Source organism: Bombina bombina, chromosome 4, assembly GCF_027579735.1.
Source record: "Bombina bombina isolate aBomBom1 chromosome 4, aBomBom1.pri, whole genome shotgun sequence".
Taxonomy (NCBI): domain Eukaryota; kingdom Metazoa; phylum Chordata; class Amphibia; order Anura; family Bombinatoridae; genus Bombina; species Bombina bombina.
In genome coordinates, this window is record NC_069502.1 from 970,695,731 (window position 1) to 970,716,690 (window position 20,960).

General features: G+C 39.0%; 1 protein-coding gene across 1 annotated transcript in view; it reads left to right on the forward strand.

Annotated features, from left to right (window-relative positions):
• CFAP61 (cilia and flagella associated protein 61) overlaps positions 1-20,960 on the forward strand; it is an 854,500-nt gene that overhangs the window by 165,151 nt on the left and 668,389 nt on the right. Inside the window, exons 9-10 of the mRNA XM_053712009.1 lie at positions 1,743-1,802; positions 16,698-16,888. Of these exons, the coding sequence (XP_053567984.1) occupies positions 1,743-1,802; positions 16,698-16,888 (251 nt within the window). The remainder of the gene's footprint in view (positions 1-1,742; positions 1,803-16,697; positions 16,889-20,960) is intronic.

Below are 20,960 nucleotides of genomic sequence, written 5' to 3' on the forward strand. Positions count from 1 at the left end.
AACAACTTTCCAAATTTACGTCTATTATCAAATTTGCTTCATTATCTTGTAATTCTTTGCTGAAGGAACAGCTTTGCACTACTGGCAGCTAGAGGAACAGATATCTAGTTAGCCAATCACAAGAGACAAATGTGTGCAGGCACCAATCAGCAGCTAGCGCCCACTAGTGTAGGATATGTGCACAAGAGATTGGCAGCAAATCTTATGCTGCTCAGTGCTACTAACCATCATATACCTTTAAAAAATTCCTCAGATTTATTTACTTTTATTTATGCCTTCTTAAAGGGACAGTCTACAAAAGATTTTTGCATAACCAACACAGTTATATTAATATACTTTTTATCTCTGTGATTACCTTGTATCTAAGCATCTTCTGACAGCCCCCTGATCACATGACTGTGACTATTTATTATATATTGACTTGCAGTTAGTACTGTGTTGTGCTAAATCTTAAATAACTCCTTGGGCGTAAAAAACACATTGTTATCTATATGGCCCACATGAACTAGCAGTCTCCTGTTGTGAAAAGCAAATAAAAAAGCAAGTGGCTTAGAAACAGGCAGAAATTTAGAGGTTTAAATGTTATAAAGTATATTAATCTAACAATGTTGGTTGTGAAAAGCTGGGGAATGGGTAGTAAAGGCGTTATCTATCTTTTTAAACAATAACTATTTTAGTGTAGATTGTCCCTTTAACTAATCTTAGAAAGCAAACAGTGGTGGATAGAAATTGTGTACGTTATTAATGAGGTCATCATGTTTTGAGACTAAATTGAGGGCAAAATATTATACAGCTAACAAACAGATTCTAAATGATTTCATATTGAGCATCTTAAAAACTAAATAACTTCTCAGGGATTTGCTAAGAATATAACAAAATTATTCTGTATCTGTTACGTTAACAAGCAATAGGGAAGTGACTGATTAAACGTGACAGACCCGCTAAATGGCCTGGTGCTCTAAAATCTAAATCGTGTATAGTACAGATGCACTAAATGCGCCACATTATAGAGCTCTATGGTACAGTTACAATAAAATCCATGCGGGATATTGTTCAGCACTAAGCTGATGTTTGCAAGTAGTGGAGTTCTTATAACAAGGTTTTTCTTTAGGTCTGAAAAGCTCTACATTTTTCAGCTGTATTTTTGGTTTCACTTGAGCTCAAAACTTAAAGGGACATGAAACCCCAAACATTTCTTTCATGATTCAGATAGAACATACAATTTTAAACAACTTTCCAATTTGCTTCTGTTATCAAATTTGCTTTGTTCTCTTGGTATCCTTAATTGAAAAGCTGGGGGCTAGCTGCTGATTGGTGCCTGCACAAATATGCCTTGTCATTGGTTTACTGATGTGTTCAGCTAGCTCCTAGTAGTGCATTGCTGCACCTTCAATAAAGGATACCAAGAGAATGAAGCAAACATTAATAAAAGTAAATTGTTTAAAATCTCAATCACTGAAGGAAAATGTGTTTCATGTCCCTTTAACTCACCACTTGTAATACAAGCGCAATGAGTGTACTTAGAGCGCTCCCTGAGATTGTGCTTTATTGTTAATGTGAGACTAAATGCAAGCACACCCTGCGCTATTGATTGTTCTCCACTTGTAATCTAGGCCTTTATGGGGAATTAAAGTTTGGGTTTACTGTCCCTTTAAATAAATACTTAACAGTGTGGTCAATTGTTTTGCCCTTTAGGCCTCTACTAGTTAAAATGAAAAAAATGTTAGAATTTCTTTTTTCAGATGACTTTAAGAAATGAGGATGATGTTGAGTCTGTGGCTGCCGATGAACTAACCTTAGAGGTAAGATAAGTTAGACTACTTAATATATTATTACTATTAAAGAGATATATTGTTTTATATCTATAAATATTATAACTATTTTTTTGTTTCTGAAAGAGCATTAAAAAGTTTAAAGGGGCATGAAACCCTTTTTTATTTTTTTTTCATGACTGAGATAGAGCAATTAATTTTAAACAACATTCTAATTTACTTTTGTTATCTAAATTGCTTTGTTCTCTTAGTATCCTTTGCTTAAAAGCATACCTAGGTAGGCTCAGGAGCAGTAATGCACTACTGTGAGCTAGCTGCTGATTGGTGGCAGCACATATATGCCTCTTGTCATTGGTTCACCAGATATGTTCAGCTAGCTCCCAGTAGTGCATTGCTGCCCTTTCATCAAAGGATACCAAGAGAATACAGCAACTTTGATCATATAAATAAATTAGAAAATTGCATGCTCTGTCTGAATCATAAATGAAAAAACTGTGTGTTTTGTTTACCTTTGCTACCGGGAATATTAGTGAAGAACTTGCCCAAAATACCGGAGAAGTTTTAGCATTTTCTTTCTTTCATGTAATTAACAAGAGTCCATGAGCTAGTGACGTATGGGATATACATTCCTACCAGGAGGGGCAAAGTTTCCCAAACCTTAAAATGCCTATAAATACACCCCTCACCACACCCACAAATCAGTTTTTACAAACTTTGCCTCCAAGGGAGGTGGTGAAGTAAGTTTGTGCTAGATTCTACGTTGATATGCGCTCCGCAGCAAGTTGGAGCCCGGTTTTCCTCTCAGCGTGCAGTGAATGTCAGAGGGATGTGAAGAGAGTATTGCCTATTGAATGCAGTGATCTCCTTCTACGGGGTCTATTTCATAAGGTTCTCTGTTATCGGTCGTAGAGATTCATCTCTTACCTCCCTTTTCAGATCGACGATATACTCTTATATTTACCATTTCCTCTACTGATTCTCGTTTCAGTACTGGTTTGGCTTTCTACAAACATGTAGATGAGTGTCCTGGGGTAAGTAAGTCTTATTTTCTGTGACACTCTAAGCTATGGTTGGGCACTTTATTTATAAAGTTCTAAATATATGTATTCAAACATTTATTTGCCTTGACTCAGAATGTTCAACTTTCCTTATTTCCAGACAGTCAGTTTCATATTTGGGATTATGCATTGAATTTATCATATTTTTCTTACCTCAAAAATTTGACTTTTTTCCCTGTGGGCTGTTAGGCTCGCGGGGGCTGAAAATGCTTCATTTTATTGCGTCATTTTTGGCGCAGACTTTTTTGGCGCAAAAAATTCTTTTCCGTTTCCGGCGTCATACGTGTCGCCGGAAGTTGCGTCATTTTTTGACGTTATTTTGCGCCAAAAATGTCGGCGTTCCGGATGTGGCGTCATTTTTGGCGCCAAAAGCATTTAGGCGCCAAATAATGTGGGCGTCTTATTTGGCGCTAAAAAATATGGGCGTCGCTTTTGTCTCCACATTATTTCAGTCTCATTTTTCATTTGCTTCTGGTTGCTAGAAGCTTGATGTTTGGCATTTTTTCCCATTCCTGAAACTGTCTTATAAGGAATTTGATCTATTTTGCTTTATATGTTGTTTTTTCTCTTACATATTGCAAGATGTCTCACGTTGCATCTGAGCCAGAAGATACTACAGGAAAACCACTGCCTGCTGGATCTACTAAAGCTAAGTGTATCTGCTGTAAACTTTTGGTAGCTATTCCTCCAGCTGTTGTTTGTAATAATTGTCATGACAAACTTGTTAAAGCAGATAATATTTCCTTTAGTGATGTACCATTGCCTGTTGCAGTTCCCTCAACATCTAAGGTGCAGAATGTTCCTGATAACATAAGAGATTTTGTTTCTGAATCCATAAAGAAGGCTTTGTCTGTTATTTCTCCTTCTAGTAAACGTAAAAAGTCTTTTAAATCTTCTCTCTCTACAGATGAATTTTTAAATGAACACCATCATTCTGATTCTTTGGACTCTTCTGGTTCAGAGGATTCTATCTCTGAGATTGATGCTGATAAATCTTCATATTTATTTAAGATGGAATTTATTCGCTCTTTACTTAAAGAAGTACTAATTGCTTTGGAAATAGAGGATTCTAGTCCTCTTGATACTAATTCTATACGTTTGGATAAGGTTTTTAAAGCTCCTGCGGTTATTCCAGAAGTCTTTCCTGTTCCTAATGCTATTTCTGCAGTAATTTCCAAGGAATGGGATAAATTGGGTAATTCATTTACTCCTTCTAAACGTTTTAAGCAATTATATCCTGTTCCGCCTGACAGGTTAGAATTTTGGGACAAAATCCCTAAAGTTGATGGGGCTATTTCTACCCTTGCTAAACGTACTACCATTCCTACGTCAGATGGTACCTCGTTTAAGGATCCTTTAGATAGAAAAATTGAATCTTTTCTAAGAAAAGCTTATCTATGTTCAGGTAATCTTCTTAGACCTGCTATATCATTGGCTGATGTTGCTGCAGCTTCAACTTTTTGGTTGGAAACTCTAGCGCAACAAGTAACAAATCGTGATTCTCATGATATTATTATTCTTCTCCAGCATGCTAATAATTTCATCTGTGATGCCATTTTTGATATTATTAGAGTTGATGTTAGGTTTATGTCTCTGGCTATCTTAGTGTAAGCAAGGAGGAGCGGATTCCCATGTAGTAAGATAAAAAGTTCTTTATTTCAAAAAATAATTAAAAATTGCAAACGGGGCAACAGACAAGGAAAACAGGTGCAAAACAGGCGTGACACCTATGGGCTTACATGTTTCGGCGCTTAGCCGTAATCATAGCCTCAGGTGTCACGCCTGTTTTGCACCTGTTTTCCTTGTCTGTTGCCCCGTTTGCAATTTTTAATTATTTTTTGAAATAAAGAACTTTTTATCTTACTACATGGGAATCCGCTCCTCCTTGCTTACACTACGACTTAACACCAGACTAGGATACCCATTACTACAGCCCTGCTTTCGTTGTCATCCCGGGTGAAGACTACTGCACCACGCCCCCCGATACTCACGCACGTACACGCTGAATGCCGAGGAGAGCAGTTTGGATTGTCGCCAACTTGCACGGATTGCCGTCTGTCTTCTTACTCTGCCATTCCACAGGGACACCAGCGCAGATGCGGATGCGTTTGTATATGCCGAAGATAGGTTCCGGCTAACACGCATTTTTTGGAGTTCCCCAGGTGGCCTTTGGAGTTTCCTTTATTCACGGACGGCTCACCCCCGGGTGGGTGAAGAGAACCAGTCTATCAGCTGACCGGTGAGTGGGGGGCAGTTGGACTCAAGTCCCGGGACCAACCTTAATCTGCATATATATTTGGATATTGATTTGCATCGTTTTGAGATATGCTTACTCCACATGTGAATTACAATTTATACAGCATAGACACATATCTGTGAGTGTACAAACCCTCTGGCTATCTTAGCCAGAAGAACTTTATGGCTTAAGACCTGGAATGCTGATATGGCTTCTAAATCAACTCTACTTTCCATTTCTTTCCAGGGAAACAAATTATTTGGTTCTCAGTTGGATTCTATTATTTCAACTGTTACTGGTGGGAAAGGAACTTTTTTACCACAGGATAAAAAGTCTAAAGGTAAAAACAGGGCTAACAATCGTTTTCGTTCCTTTCGTTTCAACAAAGAACAAAAGCCTGATCCTTCGTCCTCAGGAGCAGTTTCAGTTTGGAAACCATCTCCAGTCTGGAATAAATCCAAGCCTGCTAGAAAGGCGAAACCTGCTTCTAAGTTCACATGAAGGTACGGCCCTCATTCCAGTTCAGCTGGTAGGGGGCAGGTTACGTTTTTTCAAAGAAATTTGGATCAATTCTGTTCACAATCTTTGGATTCAGAACATTGTTTCAGAAGGGTACAGAATTGGTTTCAAGATGAGACCTCCTGCAAAGAGATTTTTTCTTTCCCGTGTCCCAGTAAATCCAGTGAAAGCTCAAGCATTTCTGAATTGTGTTTCAGATCTAGAGTTGGCTGGAGTAATTATACCAGTTCCAGTTCCGGAACAGGGGATGGGGTTTTATTCAAATCTCTTCATTGTACCAAAGAAGGAGAATTCCTTCAGACCAGTTCTGGATCTAAAATTATTGAATCGTTATGTAAGGATACCAACGTTCAAGATGGTAACTGTAAGGACTATATTGCCTTTTGTTCAGCAAGGGAATTATATGTCCACAATAGATTTACAGGATGCATATCTGCATATTCCGATTCATCCAGATCATTATCAGTTCCTGAGATTCTCTTTTCTAGACAAGCATTACCAATTTGTGGCTCTACCGTTTGGCCTTGCTACAGCTCCAAGAATTTTCACAAAGATTCTCGGTGCCCTTCTGTCTGTAATCAGAGAACAGGGTATTGTGGTATTTCCTTATTTGGACGATATCTTGGTACTTGCTCAGTCTTTACATTTAGCAGAGTCTCATACGAATCGACTTGTGTTGTTTCTTCAAGATCATGGTTGGAGGATCAATTTACCAAAAAGTTCTTTGATTCCTCAAACAAGGGTAACCTTTTTGGGTTTCCAGATAGATTCAGTGTCCATGACTCTGTCTTTAACAGACAAGAGACGTCTAAAATTGATTACAGCTTGTCGAAACCTTCAGTCTCAATCATTCCCTTCGGTAGCCTTATGCATGGAAATTCTAGGTCTTATGACTGCTGCATCGGACGCGATCCCCTTTGCTCGTTTTCACATGCGACCTCTTCAGCTCTGTATGCTGAACCAATGGTGCAGGGATTACACGAAGATATATCAATTAATATCTTTAAAACCGATTGTTCGACACTCTCTAACGTGGTGGACAGATCACCTTCGTTTAATTCAGGGGGCTTCTTTTGTTCTTCCGACCTGGACTGTATTTTCAACAGATGCAAGTCTCACAGGTTGGGGAGCTGTGTGGGGATCTCTGACGGCACAAGGAGTTTGGGAATCTCAGGAGGTGAGATTACCGATCAATATCTTGGAACTCCGTGCAGTTTTCAGAGCTCTTCAGTTTTGGCCTCTTCTGAAGAGAGAATCGTTCATTTGTTTTCAGACAGACAATGTCACAACTGTGGCATACATCAATCATCAAGGAGGGACTCACAGTCCTCTGGCTATGAAAGAAGTATCTCGAATTTTGGTTTGGGCGGAATCCAGCTCCTGTCTAATCTCTGCGGTTCATATCCCAGGTGTAGACAATTGGGAAGCGGATTATCTCAGTCGCCAAACGTTGCATCCGGGCGAATGGTCTCTTCACCCAGAGGTATTTCTTCAGATTGTTCAAATGTGGGGGCTCCCAGAGATAGATCTGATGGCCTCTCATCTAAACAAGAAACTTCCCAGGTATCTGTCCAGATCCCGGGATCCTCAGGCGGAGGCAGTGGATGCATTATCACTTCCTTGGAAGTATCATCCTGCCTATATCTTTCCGCCTCTAGTTCTTCTTCCAAGAGTAATCTCCAAGATTCTGAGGGAATGCTCGTTTGTTCTGCTAATAGCTCCGGCATGGCCTCACAGGTTTTGGTATGCGGATCTTGTCCGGATGGCCTCTTGCCAACCGTGGACTCTTCCGTTAAGACCAGACCTTCTGTCACAAGGTCCTTTTTTCCATCCGGATCTGAAATCCTTAAATTTAAAGGTATGGAGATTGAACGCTTGATTCTTGGTCAAAGAGGTTTCTCTGACTCCGTGATTAATACTATGTTACAGGCTCGTAAATCTGTATCTCGAGAGATATATTATAGAGTCTGGAAGACTTATATTTCTTGGTGTCTTTCTCATCATTTTTCTTGGCATTCTTTTAGAATACCGAGAATTTTACAGTTTCTTCAGGATGGTTTAGATAAGGGTTTGTCCGCAAGTTCTTTGAAAGGACAAATCTCCGCTCTTTCTGTTCTTTTTCACAGAAAGATTGCTATTCTTCCTGATATTCATTGTTTTGTACAAGCTTTAGTTCGTATAAAACCTGTCATTAAGTCAATTTCTCCTCCTTGGAGTTTGAATTTGGTTCTGGGAGCTCTTCAAGCTCCTCCGTTTGAACCTATGCATTCATTGGACATTTAAATTACTTTCTTGGAAAGTTTTGTTCCTTTTGGCCATCTCTTCTGCTAGAAGAGTTTCTGAATTATCTGCTCTTTCTTGTGAGTCTCCTTTTCTGATTTTTCATCAGGATAAGGCGGTGTTGCGAACTTCTTTTGAATTTTTACCTAAAGTTGTGAATTCCAACAACATTAGTAGAGAAATTGTGGTTCCTTCATTATGTCCTAATCCTAAGAATTCTAAGGAGAAATCGTTGCATTCTTTGGATGTTGTTAGAGCTTTGAAATATTATGTTGAAGCTACGAAATCTTTCCGTAAGACTTCTAGTCTATTTGTTATCTTTTCCGGTTCTAGGAAAGGCCAGAAAGCTTCTGCCATTTCTTTGGCATCTTGGTTGAAATCTTTAATTCATCTTGCCTATGTTGAGTCGGGTAAAATTCCGCCTCAGAGAATTACAGCTCATTCTACTAGGTCAGTATCTACTTCCTGGGCGTTTAGGAATGAAGCTTCGGTTGACCAGATCTGCAAAGCAGCAACTTGGTCCTCTTTGCATACTTTTACTAAATTCTACCATTTTGATGTATTTTCTTCTTCTGAAGCAGTTTTTGGTAGAAAAGTTCTTCAGGCAGCGGTTTCAGTTTGAATCTTCTGCTTATGTTTTTTGTTAAACTTTATTTTGGGTGTGGATTATTTTCAGCAGGAATTGGCTGTCTTTATTTTATCCCTCCCTCTCTAGTGACTCTTGTGTGGAAAGATCCACATCTTGGGTAGTCATTATCCCATACGTCACTAGCTCATGGACTCTTGTTAATTACATGAAAGAAAACATAATTTATGTAAGAACTTACCTGATAAATTCATTTCTTTCATATTAACAAGAGTCCATGAGGCCCACCCTTTTTTGTGGTGGTTATGATTTTTTTGTATAAAGCACAATTATTCCAATTCCTTATTTTATATGCTTCGCACTTTTTTTCTTATCACCCCACTTCTTGGCTATTCGTTAAACTGATTTGTGGGTGTGGTGAGGGGTGTATTTATAGGCATTTTAAGGTTTGGGAAACTTTGCCCCTCCTGGTAGGAATGTATATCCCATACGTCACTAGCTCATGGACTCTTGTTAATATGAAAGAAATGAATTTATCAGGTAAGTTCTTACATAAATTATGTTTTTTTAATTTAAATGTCAAAACTATTTTTTTTAAAGAAGATAACCCAAGGTATTTAACTAGGCCCATTTTGGTATATTTCATGCCACCATTTCACTGCCAAATGCGATCATATAAAATAAATCACTAACTTTGGGTTTCTCACTGAAATAATTTACATACGCTTGTGCAATCATGGCACAAATGGTTGTAAAAGCTTCTCTTGAATGCCGTTTGTTCAGAACTAGCAGACTTACATGGCCTTGCCATTGGTTTTTGGTAATTAGAATGCCGCTAATTGCAGCTGCGCACCATACGTCTATTATTCCTAGCAGTAAAGAGGTTAATCAGGTAGCTTGTAAGGTTTATTTCTCTTGTTAAGTGTATCCAGTCCACGGATCATCCATTACTTGTGGGATATTCTCCTTCCCAACAGGAAGTTGCAAGAGGATCACCCACAGCAGAGCTGCTATATAGCTCCTCCCCTCACTGCCATATCCAGTCATTCTCTTGCAACTCTCAACAAAGATGGACGTAGTAAGAGGAGAGTGGTGTATTATAGTTAGTTTTTTAACTTCAATCAAAAGTTTGTTATTTTTAAATGGTACCGGAGTGTACTGTTTCATCTCAGGCAGCATTAGAAGAAGAATCTGCCTGTGATTTCTATGATCTTAGCAGAAGTAACTAAGATCCATTGCTGTTCTCACATATTCTGAGGAGTGAGGTAACTTCAGAGAGGGAATGGCGTGCAGGTTTTCCTGCAATAAGGTATGTGCAGTTAATATTTTTCTAGGGATGGAATTTGCTAGAAAATGCTGCTGATACTGGATTAATGTAAGTAAAGCCTTAAATGCAGTGATAGCGACTGGTATCAGGCTTATTAATAGAGATACATACTCTTATAAAAGTGTAATATAAAACGTTTGCTGGCATGTTTAATCGTTTTTATATATGTTTGGTGACAAAACTTATTGGGGCCTAGTTTTTTTCCACATGTCTGGTTTGATTTTTGCCTAGAAACAGTTCCTGAGGCTTTCCACTGTTGCAATATGAGTGGGAAGGGCCTATTTTAGTGCTTTTCTGTGCAGCTAAAAATACTGACAGAGACATTCAGCTTCTTCCTGCATGATCCAGAACATCTCTGAAGGGCTCAAACGGCTTCAAAGTCGTGTTTGAGAAGGGTAACAATCACAGTAGACTGTGGCAGTTGTTGTGACTGTGTTTAAAAAACGTTTTTGTCATTTATTATTCTGTTTTTTTATTAAGGGGTTAATCATCCATTTGCAAGTGGGTGCAATGCTCTGTTGACTTGTTACATACACTGTAAAAATTTCGTTAGTGTAACTGCCTTTTTTCACTGTTATTTCAAATTTTGTCAAAATTTGTTTCTCTTAAAGGCACAGTAACGTTTTTTATATTGCTTGTTAACTTGCTTTAAAGTGTTTTCCAAGCTTGCTAGTCTCATTGCTAGTCTGTACAAACATGTCTGAAACAGAGGATACTTGTTCATTATGTTTAAAAGCCATGGTGGAGCCCCATAGGAGAATGTGTACTAAATGTATTGATTTCACCTTAAACAGTAAAGATCAGTCTTTATCTAGGAATTGTCACCAGAGGGGTCTGTCGAGGGGGAAGTTATGCAGACTAACTCTCCCCACGTGTCGGACCCTTCGCCTCCCGCTCAAGGGACGCACGCTAATATGGCGCCAAGTACATCAGGGACGCCCATAGCGATTACTTTGCAGGACATGGCTGCAATCATGAATAATACCCTGTCAGAGGTATTATCCAGATTGCCTGAATTGAGAGGCAAGCGCGATAGCTCTGGGGTTAGACGAGATACAGAGCGTGTAGATGCTGTAAGAGCCATGTCTGATACTGCGTCACAATATGCAGAACCTGAGGACGGAGAGCTTCAGTCTGTGGGTGACGTCTCTGAATCGGGGAGACCTGATTTAGAGATTTCTAATTTTAAATTTAAGCTTGAGAACCTCCATGTATTGCTTGGGGAGGTATTAGCTGCTCTTAATGACTGTGACACAATTGCAGTGCCAGAGAAATTGTGTAGGCTGGATAAATACTATGCAGTGCCGGTGAGTACTGATGTTTTTCCAATACCTAAAAGGCTTACAGAAATTATTAGTAAGGAGTGGTATAGGCCCGGTGTGCCCTTTTCCCCACCTCCTATATTTAGAAAAATGTTTCCAATAGATGCCACTACACGGGACTTATGGCAGACTATCCCTAAGGTGGAGGGAGCAGTTTCTACTTTAGCAAAGCGTACCACTATCCCGGTTGTGGACAGTTGTTCTTTTTCAGATCCAATGGATAAAAAAATTAGAGGGTTACCTTAAGAAAATGTTTATTCAACAAGGTTTTATTTTACAGCCCCTTGCATGCATTGCGCCTGTCACTGCTGCGGCGGCATTCTGGTTTGAGGCCCTGGAAGAGGCCATCCATACAGCTCCATTGACTGAAATTGTTGACAAGCTTAGAACTCTTAAGCTAGCTAACTCATTTGTTTCTGATGCCATTGTTCATTTGACTAAACTAACGGCTAAGAATTCCGGATTCGCCATCCAGGCGTGTAGGGCGCTATGGCTCAAATCCTGGTCAGCTGATGTGACTTCAAAGTCTAAATTACTCAACATTCCTTTCAAGGGGCAGACCTTATTCGGGCCTGGTTTGAAAGAAATTATTGCTGACATTACTGGAGGTAAGGGTCATACCCTTCCTCAGGACAGGGCCAAATCAAAGGCCAAACAGTCTAATTTTCGTGCCTTTCGAAATTTCAAGGCAGGTGCAGCATCAACTTCCTCTGCTTCAAAACAAGAGGGAACTTTTGCTCAATCCAAGCAGGCCTGGAAACCTAACCAGTCCTGGAACAAGGGCAAGCAGGCCAGAAAGCCTGCTGCTGCCTCTAAGACAGCATGAAGGAGCGGCCTCCTATCCGACAACGGATCTAGTAGGGGGCAGACTCTCTCTCTTCGCCCAGGCGTGGGCAAGAGATGTTCAGGATCCCTGGGCGTTGGAGATCATATCTCAGGGATATCTTCTGGACTTCAAAGCTTCTCCTTCACAAGGGAGATTTCACCTTTCAAGATTATCTGCAAACCAGATAAAGAAAGAGGCATTCCTAAGCTGCGTACAAGATCTCCTTGTAATGGGAGTGATCCATCCAGTTCCGCAGACGGAACAAGGACAGGGGTTTTATTCAAATCTCTTTGTGGTTCCCAAAAAAGAGGGAACCTTCAGACCAATTTTGGATTTAAAGATCCTAAACAAATTCCTCAGAGTTCCGTCATTCAAGATGGAAACTATTCGAACCATTTTACCCATGATCCAAGAGGGTCAGTACATGACCACAGTGGACTTAAAGGATGCCTACCTTCACATTCCGATTCACAAGAATCATCATCAGTTCCTGAGGTTTGCCTTTCTAGACAAGCATTACCAATTTGTAGCTCTTCCATTCGGGTTGGCTACAGCCCCAAGAATTTTTACAAAGGTTCTGGGCTCACTTCTGGCGGTCCTAAGACCGCGAGGCATAGCGGTGGCTCCTTACCTGGACGATATCCTGATACAGGCTTCAAGCTTTCAAATTGCCAAATCTCATACAGAGATAGTTCTGGCATTCCTGAGGTCGCATGGGTGGAAAGTGAACGAAGAAAAGAGTTCTCTATCTCCTCTCACAAGGGTTTCCTTCCTAGGGACTCTAATAGATTCTGTAGAAATGAAAATTTACCTGACTGAGTCCAGGTTATCAAAACTTCTAAATGTTTGCCGTGTTCTTCACTCTATTCCGCGCCCCACGGTGGCTCAGTGCATGGAAGTAATCGGCTTAATGGTAGCGGCGATGGACATAGTGCCATTCGCGCACCTGCATCTCAGACCGCTGCAATTATGCATACTCAGTCAGTGGAATGGGGATTACACAGATTTGTCCCCTCTTCTAAATCTGCATCAGGAAACCAGAGATTCTCTTCTCTGGTGGTTATCTCGGGCCCATTTGTCCAAGGGTATGACCTTTTGCAGACCAGATTGGACAATTGTAACAACAGATGCCAGCCTTCTAGGTTGGGGTGCAGTCTGGAACTCCCTGAAGGCTCAGGGTTCATGGACTCAGGAGGAGAAACTCCTCCCAATAAATATTCTGGAGTTAAGAGCAATATTCAATGCTCTTCTGGCTTGGCCTCAGCTAGCAACACTGAGGTTCATCAGATTTTAGTCAGACAACATCATGACTGTGGCTTACATCAACCATCAAGGGGGAACCAGGAGTTCCCTAGCGATGTCAGAAGTCTCCAAGATAATTCACTGGGCAGAGACTCACTCTTGCCACCTGTCAGCGATCCATATCCCAGGTGTAGAGAACTGGGAGGCAGATTTTCTAAGTCGTCAGACTTTTCATCCGGGGCAATGGGAACTCCATCCGGAGGTGTTTGCTCAATTGGTTCTCCATTGGGGCAAACCAGAATTGGATCTCATGGCGTCTTGCCAGAACGCCAAGCTTCCTTGTTACGGATCCAGGTCCAGGGACCCAGAAGCGGCACTGATAGATGCTCTAGCAGCGCCTTGGTTCTTCAACTTGGCTTATGTGTTTCCACCGTTTCCTCTGCTCCCTCGTCTGATTGACAAAATCAAACATGAAAGAGCATCAGTGATATTGATAGCGCCTGCGTGGCCACGCAGGACCTGGTATGCAGACCTAGTGGACATGTCATCCTTTCCACCATGGACTCTGCCTCTGAGACAAGACCTTCTAATACAAGGTCCTTTCAATCATCCAAATCTACTTTCTCTGAGACTGACTGCATGGAGATTGAACGCTTGATCCTATCAAAGCGTGACTTCTCCAAGTCAGTAATTGATACCTTAATACAGGTACGAAAGCCTGTCACCAAGAAAATTTACCACAAGATATGGCGTAAATATCTTCATTGGTGTGAATCCAAGAATTACTCATGGAGTAGGGTTAGGATTCCTAGGATATTGTCCTTCCTCCAAGAGGGTTTGGACAAAGGATTATCAGCTAGTTCTTTAAAGGGACAGATTTCTGCTCTGTCTATTCTTTTACACAAGCGTCTGGCAGAAGTTCCAGACGTTCAGGCATTTTGTCAGGCTTTAGTTAGAATTAAGCCTGTGTTTAAACCTGTTGCTCCTCCATGGATCTTAAACTTGGTTCTTAAAGTTCTTCAAGGGGTTCTGTTTGAACCCCTTCATTCTATTGATATCAAACTTCTTTCATGGAAAGTTCTTTTTCTGGTGCCTATTTCCTCGGCTCGAGGAGTCTCGGAGTTATCTGCCTTACATTGTGATTCTCCTTATCTGATCTTTCATTCAGATAAAGTTGTTCTGCGTACAAAACCTGGGTTTTTACCTAAGGTGGTTTCTAACAAGAATATCAATCAAGAGATTGTTGTTCCATCATTATGTCCTAATCCTTCTTCAAAGAAGGAACGTCTTTTGCATAATCTAGACGTAGTCCGTGCCTTGAAGTTTTACTTACAGGCTACCAAAGATTTTCGCCAAACATCTAACCTGTTTGTTGTTTACTCTGGGCAGAGGAGAGGTCAGAAGGCCTCGGCAACCTCTCTTTCTTTTTGGCTTCGGAGTATAATCCGTTTAGCCTATGAGACTGCTGGACAGCAGCCTCCTGAAAGGATTACAGCTCATTCTACTAGAGCTGTGGCTTCCACCTGGGCCTTTAAAAATGAGGCCTCTGTTTAACAGATTTACAAGGCTGCAACTTGGTCTTCCCTTCATACTTTTTCCAAATTTTCCAAATTTGATACTTTTGCTTCTTCGGAGGCTGTTTTTGGGAGAAAGGTTCTACAGGCAGTGGTTCCTTCCGTTTAAGTTCCTGCCTTGTCCCTCCCATCATCCGTGTACTTTAGCTTTGGTATTGGTATCCCACAAGTAATGGATGATCCGTGGACTGGATACACTTAACAAGAGAAAACATAATTTATGCTTACCTGATAAATTTATTTCTCTTGTAGTGTATCCAGTCCACGGCCCGCCCTGTCCTTTTCAGGCAGGTCTAAATTTTAATTAAACTACAGTCACCACTGCACCCTATGGTTTCTCCTTTCTCGGCTTGTTTCGGTCGAATGACTGGATATGGCAGTGAGGGGAGGAGCTATATAGCAGCTCTGCTGTGGGTGATCCTCTTTTAACTTCCTGTTGGGAAGGAGAATATCCCACAAGTAATGGATGATCCGTGGACTGGATACACTACAAGAGAAATAAATTTATCAGGTAAGCATAAATTATGTTTTTAGCTGTAGTGCAGAGAATACCCTTCCACCCCTTTATCTCTCACAAACAGCTCTCTCCGCGCCAATCTCCATATTTTTAAGTACTGACAGTCTGCCATTATGCATTTTAGTTTTTATATATATATATATATATATATATATATATATATATATATATATATATATATAATATTATACTGCATATATAAAATTATGTAGTGTAGTGGTTCCCCCACCTCCCCCCTCTTGGTGATTGTTAGCTAGGGACCCCCCCTCATTCCACCCCTTCTCTGTAGTGCAGTGACCGATCCCTCCCTATAAAAAAAAATTCTGCAGTGTAGGGCCCCTCCCCTTCCTCCACCCTCCACCGATGGGCCGACCACCCACCTCCCACTTACCCACACCTCCCACTGGCACCACCAGGTGATCTTTACAGACGGTGACACAAACAGTGTCCCTGTCTGTAACAATCTGGCATCTGCCTTCATATGGCACTGATTGTGCTCCATTTCTTTATGCAGACAGATAACTGCAGCTCAGAAAGAGCAGCTCTGCTGAAGTTTCCTGCAGCTGCGACGTATATATACATTATGCGGTACGATGGGCTTTATACTGCATGATGTATATACGTCATATTAGGTCAAGGGGTTAAAGAGATATAAAGATCAAAATTGAAATGTGCATGGGTGCTTTTACATTTTATTAAAAAAACATTTTTGCAATATATGATTTTCAGCGGCATACACACATATGCTGCGAGTGCCTTATGCACCTGCATACACTATGCCTGCTCAGAGACTCAGCGGGGGCTTGTATGACACAAATTAAGTCTTCACTGACGCAATACACACCACCGCCAGTTTTCTGAGCAGACATGGTGTTTAAATCCTCTCGTCACATGTAGCCTATGAAACAGTAAAACAAATATATTGCAAAAATATTTCTATTTTACAATGGAATGCACACATGCACATTTCAATTTTGATTATTGTATCCCTTTAAGTAAAAGATGCTTAAATTTAAAGTAAAACTAATAGAAGTGCATGATTGTGTCCCACAGAGTCCCTTGGCTGCACTGCTCAGTGGCTGACGACAATTCCTGCAGAAAAAAAGTCAGGGGGAAAAATTAGTATTGTGCCCCTTTAAATTTATTAGAAAATAAATGATCTTATTGACATTTAGCAGTTTGTTTTCAGAGAACAATACATTAGAAAGAGCACAGCCACACAATTGATACCATGGGTAGCATTCAAGTAATACTATAAAACGTTCCTGCTAAATCCCTCTATATGTAACTCGGGCAGTTATAAATATTTGAGCCATCATAAAATGCTTCCTCAATGTGTTCTGAGAACGCAAGGGGATTTAGTGCATAACTGGCTGGTGATGCAAGAAAAGGTGAGTTACCTAAAGTAAAACACATAATCCCTTGTCTCTTATTGCAGCATAAAGAAGGATCAAGGCCGACCTCTAGTGCAGAGCTGCCTGTGGATGATGCCATCGTAGGTTTGGATTTCATTGCCCAGGAGACACCTAGCTCAGCAGCTGAGATCCAGCACTTCCGCCCTCTGTACAAAGGGAATGCGACTGCCTTTTGCATTCAGCTGTTTTGTATTGATGAAAAACATGAGACAAGGCAAGTTCCAAAGGTTTATTTGTCTATCACAGTGAATACAAAAGGATATGGATATAAAGAATGTCTCAAGCGTACAGGAAGACTTAAAGGGATATTAAACAGTAAATAAATGCTAGCTGTAAATTCAAAGCAAAGATTAGCCTAAAAATAATATGTAGATGCATTTTATTAGTTGTTTAAAGGAACAGTAAATACAGTAGAATTGCATAATCAACAAATGCATAATAAAAAGACAATAGCACTTAGGTCCAATGATCAAAAATGCTGCAAGCCGGTGGAATATTCCGAAGGGATCCGCTGCAATGTCAAGCAAGCTGGCAAAATATTCCAAGCTGTTGACATCATTGTTAACAGGCTGCATTGCCGAGAGGCATTTTACTATACATCCCAATGGGTGGCGATGCTGGCGATATATTCCAACCAGCATCACCACCAGCATTGATGATGTATAGTAAAGGATCCCATTGAAATATAGCAACAAATCTAATAAATACACCTATTTTCCCCTAAACCGCCACAAGCCCATCACAAACACCCCCTAACCTATTAACCCCTACACCACCAAAAGCCCAACGCAAACACCCCTATACCTCCACAAGCCCACCACTATCTCTATAAACAATAACACTTTTCAAGTAGACTGTCTCTTTTACAGAGTTTATAGTCCCTTAACTATTCCACATAGCCATTGTTTGTTTACTTTTTCTGTCCCTAATTGTCTTCAGGAAAAGAGATCAGATAAGAGAAACCTTGGTTTCAACATGGCAGTTCGCACTCTATAGAAGCTCACGGAAAGTGGAAATTCCTTCATTTTAATTTTACTGGAAAGCTGAGCAAGGAAAGCTGAGCAAAATACATATTAGAGGAAATAGCAACTTTTTTTACTACTTGTAATTAAAACATTTTTATCACAGTCTAAAAGTGTTCAATGCCCCTTTAAAGGACCAATAAAGTCAAATAAGTTTTATATTACATGTTTGTTAACAGAATGCTTCTTTTAGAAGTTCTGATTTTACATGTGCTAACTTTTATTGTGTATATAAACCACTATTAATAAGATGTGAGCATGTGAATTTTCCTCTTATTTTTGCTCCAAGAGCCAACAATGGTTTGTTAGATGGATTGCCAACAAAGCGCTAGATTTTTGCGCTTTTTGGAAATAGCGTGCATATTACAAGTTGAAACTTGTGTGGTCATGCGCAATCGAGATTTGTGCTTGTTGAGTTAGCATGACTAAAGAACCTGTGTAAAGGGTAGTGAGCTAAAAAAAGTTACTTAAAACACAACATATTATACATATCATACACTCATATAAACACTATCTGATAAAATGTATTAAATCAAAAATGTATAAAGAAAGTTATAAGGGCTCAAAGATATATGGTATAAGGTGTATGACAAAAAAAGGGTTCTAACATATATATACATACATACGCATGTCTAAATATGTATGTATATGTGTGTATATATATATATATATATATATATATATATACACATATTTAGACATGCGTATGTATGTATGTATATATATATATATATATATATATATATATATATGTCCAAAATAAAAAAGGAAAAAGATGAGTTAATTAATAGATGAACTCATCTTTTTTTCCTTTCTTATTTTGGACATACAATTTTTATATGAGTTCCGTGCACTGGTTCACCTGCATATATTTTTGTAAGTCAGGTGGTCCATTACTTACCTACCCATATATCCTTAAGAGCGGGTTCTATTTGTACATACATATATATATATATATATATATATATATATATATATATATACATAAATGCATATTTAGACATGCGTATGTATGTATATATATGTTAGAACCCTTTTTTTGTCATACACCTTATACCATATATCTTTGAGCCCTTATAACTTTCTTTATGTGTGTGTGTATTTGTACAGATGTATTTATATGTGTATATATGTATGAATATACATATATACACATATAAACATATATATATATATATATATATATATATACACACACACACAAACATACACATATATATATATATATATATATATATATATATATATATATATATACACGCACAAACATACACATATATATATATATATATATATACAGTACACACACACACACACTTTGGGGCTCTTTGAATACCTGAAAACATGAATAATAATTTTTATTCAATATTAACATTTTATAATGTGTTCAACTTTTTATTTACTGTAAGTATTTTACATTCCAATGTTCTTCACATAGTAGATAATGTTATATGTATTGTTCAGTATATATATAAACTGTATATATCTATACCTATATATAATCACGTGTGTGTGTATATGTATATATATATATATATATATATATATATATATATTACTAAAAAAATCATATATATATATATATAAATATCTATTTAACAATACATAGAACATATTCTTCTATATGGAGAACATTGGAATGGGAAATATGCATAATTCATGTCGGATTCAGCTCTCTTAGTTTAAACATGATCGGGTATTACTTTCAACTTGTAATACAAGTTACCATACGTGCAAAAAGTTAGCTTCTAGTGAAGTTAACACTCAAGTGGGAGCACTAAATAGCACGCCACTTGTAATCTAGACCAAACTGGGCACATACGGAGGAGAATGTGCGGACACACTGCATGCCGCCATAGCTACAGAGGGTAACCTGCATGATAAAGGTTATTACAAGCAGTAATAATGTTCTTAAAAATAATTTTTGAAAAATATATCTTGCAAGAATGTTTCTTATCAAATTTGAAGAGCTGTCATACAGGGCCCTCCAGGCTTAGGATGGTAATCAGTAGGTTAAACTAATGTAATTTTTTTGGAAACAGAAGACCTTTTAAGTGGCCAGAAACCAATCTGTTACTTACTTTTCAACCAGCCGCCTCATAATTCCAGAAAATGTATAAGTCAATGGCAGATAATCAGCTGATGCATCAGCTGTGGCAGACACTATTTATAACACTGTACCAACCATTATGCATTTCCTTGATTGCAGTTATTATGTCACTGGTTGGCTTAAAGTTATATATATATATATATATATATATATATATATATATATATATATATATATATACACAGTATATATAACGTATAGCATTTAATATTTATAAAGATAAAAATCATAAGTTAACCTTAAAAACTTTTGCTTCCACAATTTAAAAAAATTGATTTTGTACTGCTTTATTGCTCTCCTTCTTTAATTATTCCCATATTGGCTCTGGATTTCAGTATTACATGGCAATCTTTTCTCTAAAGAGAAGCATTTTTTTTGCAATATGTTCATTCTGCACAGCGGTGCGTTTCATATTCACTTAGAAGCATTTTTGTAATACGCTTGCATTTGTAAGAATGTTTATGAGAAAAGCTTTTGTGTTCATTTTTCTCATTCTCGTACACATTTAACTGATTGGGTCTGATCTGGGGTCCAATAGGGACATATAGTTGCAGTGTTCTCTCCAGGACCTTTTTAGGGGTGCACCTCCTGGTCAGGGCTGCAAGGAATGGGTCTGGTCTGATGTCTCATGTGGGAATATGGTTGATAGTGATTACAGGGTGATTGGTCTAATCCACTGTTTTTCAAACCGGAGGTCTCCCTAACAGGACAGATTTTGAGGATAACTGAACTAGATTACAGGTGAAATAATCAGCTGACTATTAAACATGGTTATTTTACCTGCTCTCAACTAAGGTAATCCTGAAAATCTGACCTGTTAGGGAGGCCTGAGAAGAGGTTTAAAAACAGTGGTCTAATCTGAGGTCCTAAAGGGCATTTAATTCACAGAGGCCTAGATTTGGAGTTTGGCGGTAGCCGTGAAAACCAGCGTTAGAGGCTCCTAACGCTGGTTTTAGGCTACCTCCGGTATTTGGAGTCATTAAAAAAAGGGTCTAACGCTCACTTTTCAGCCGTGACTTTTCCATACCGCAGATCCCCTTACGTCAATTGCGTATCCTATCTTTTCAATGGGATTTTTCTAACTCCGGTATTTAGAGTTGTGTCTGAAGTGAGCGTTAGAATTCTAACGACAAAACTCCAGCCGCAGAAAAAAG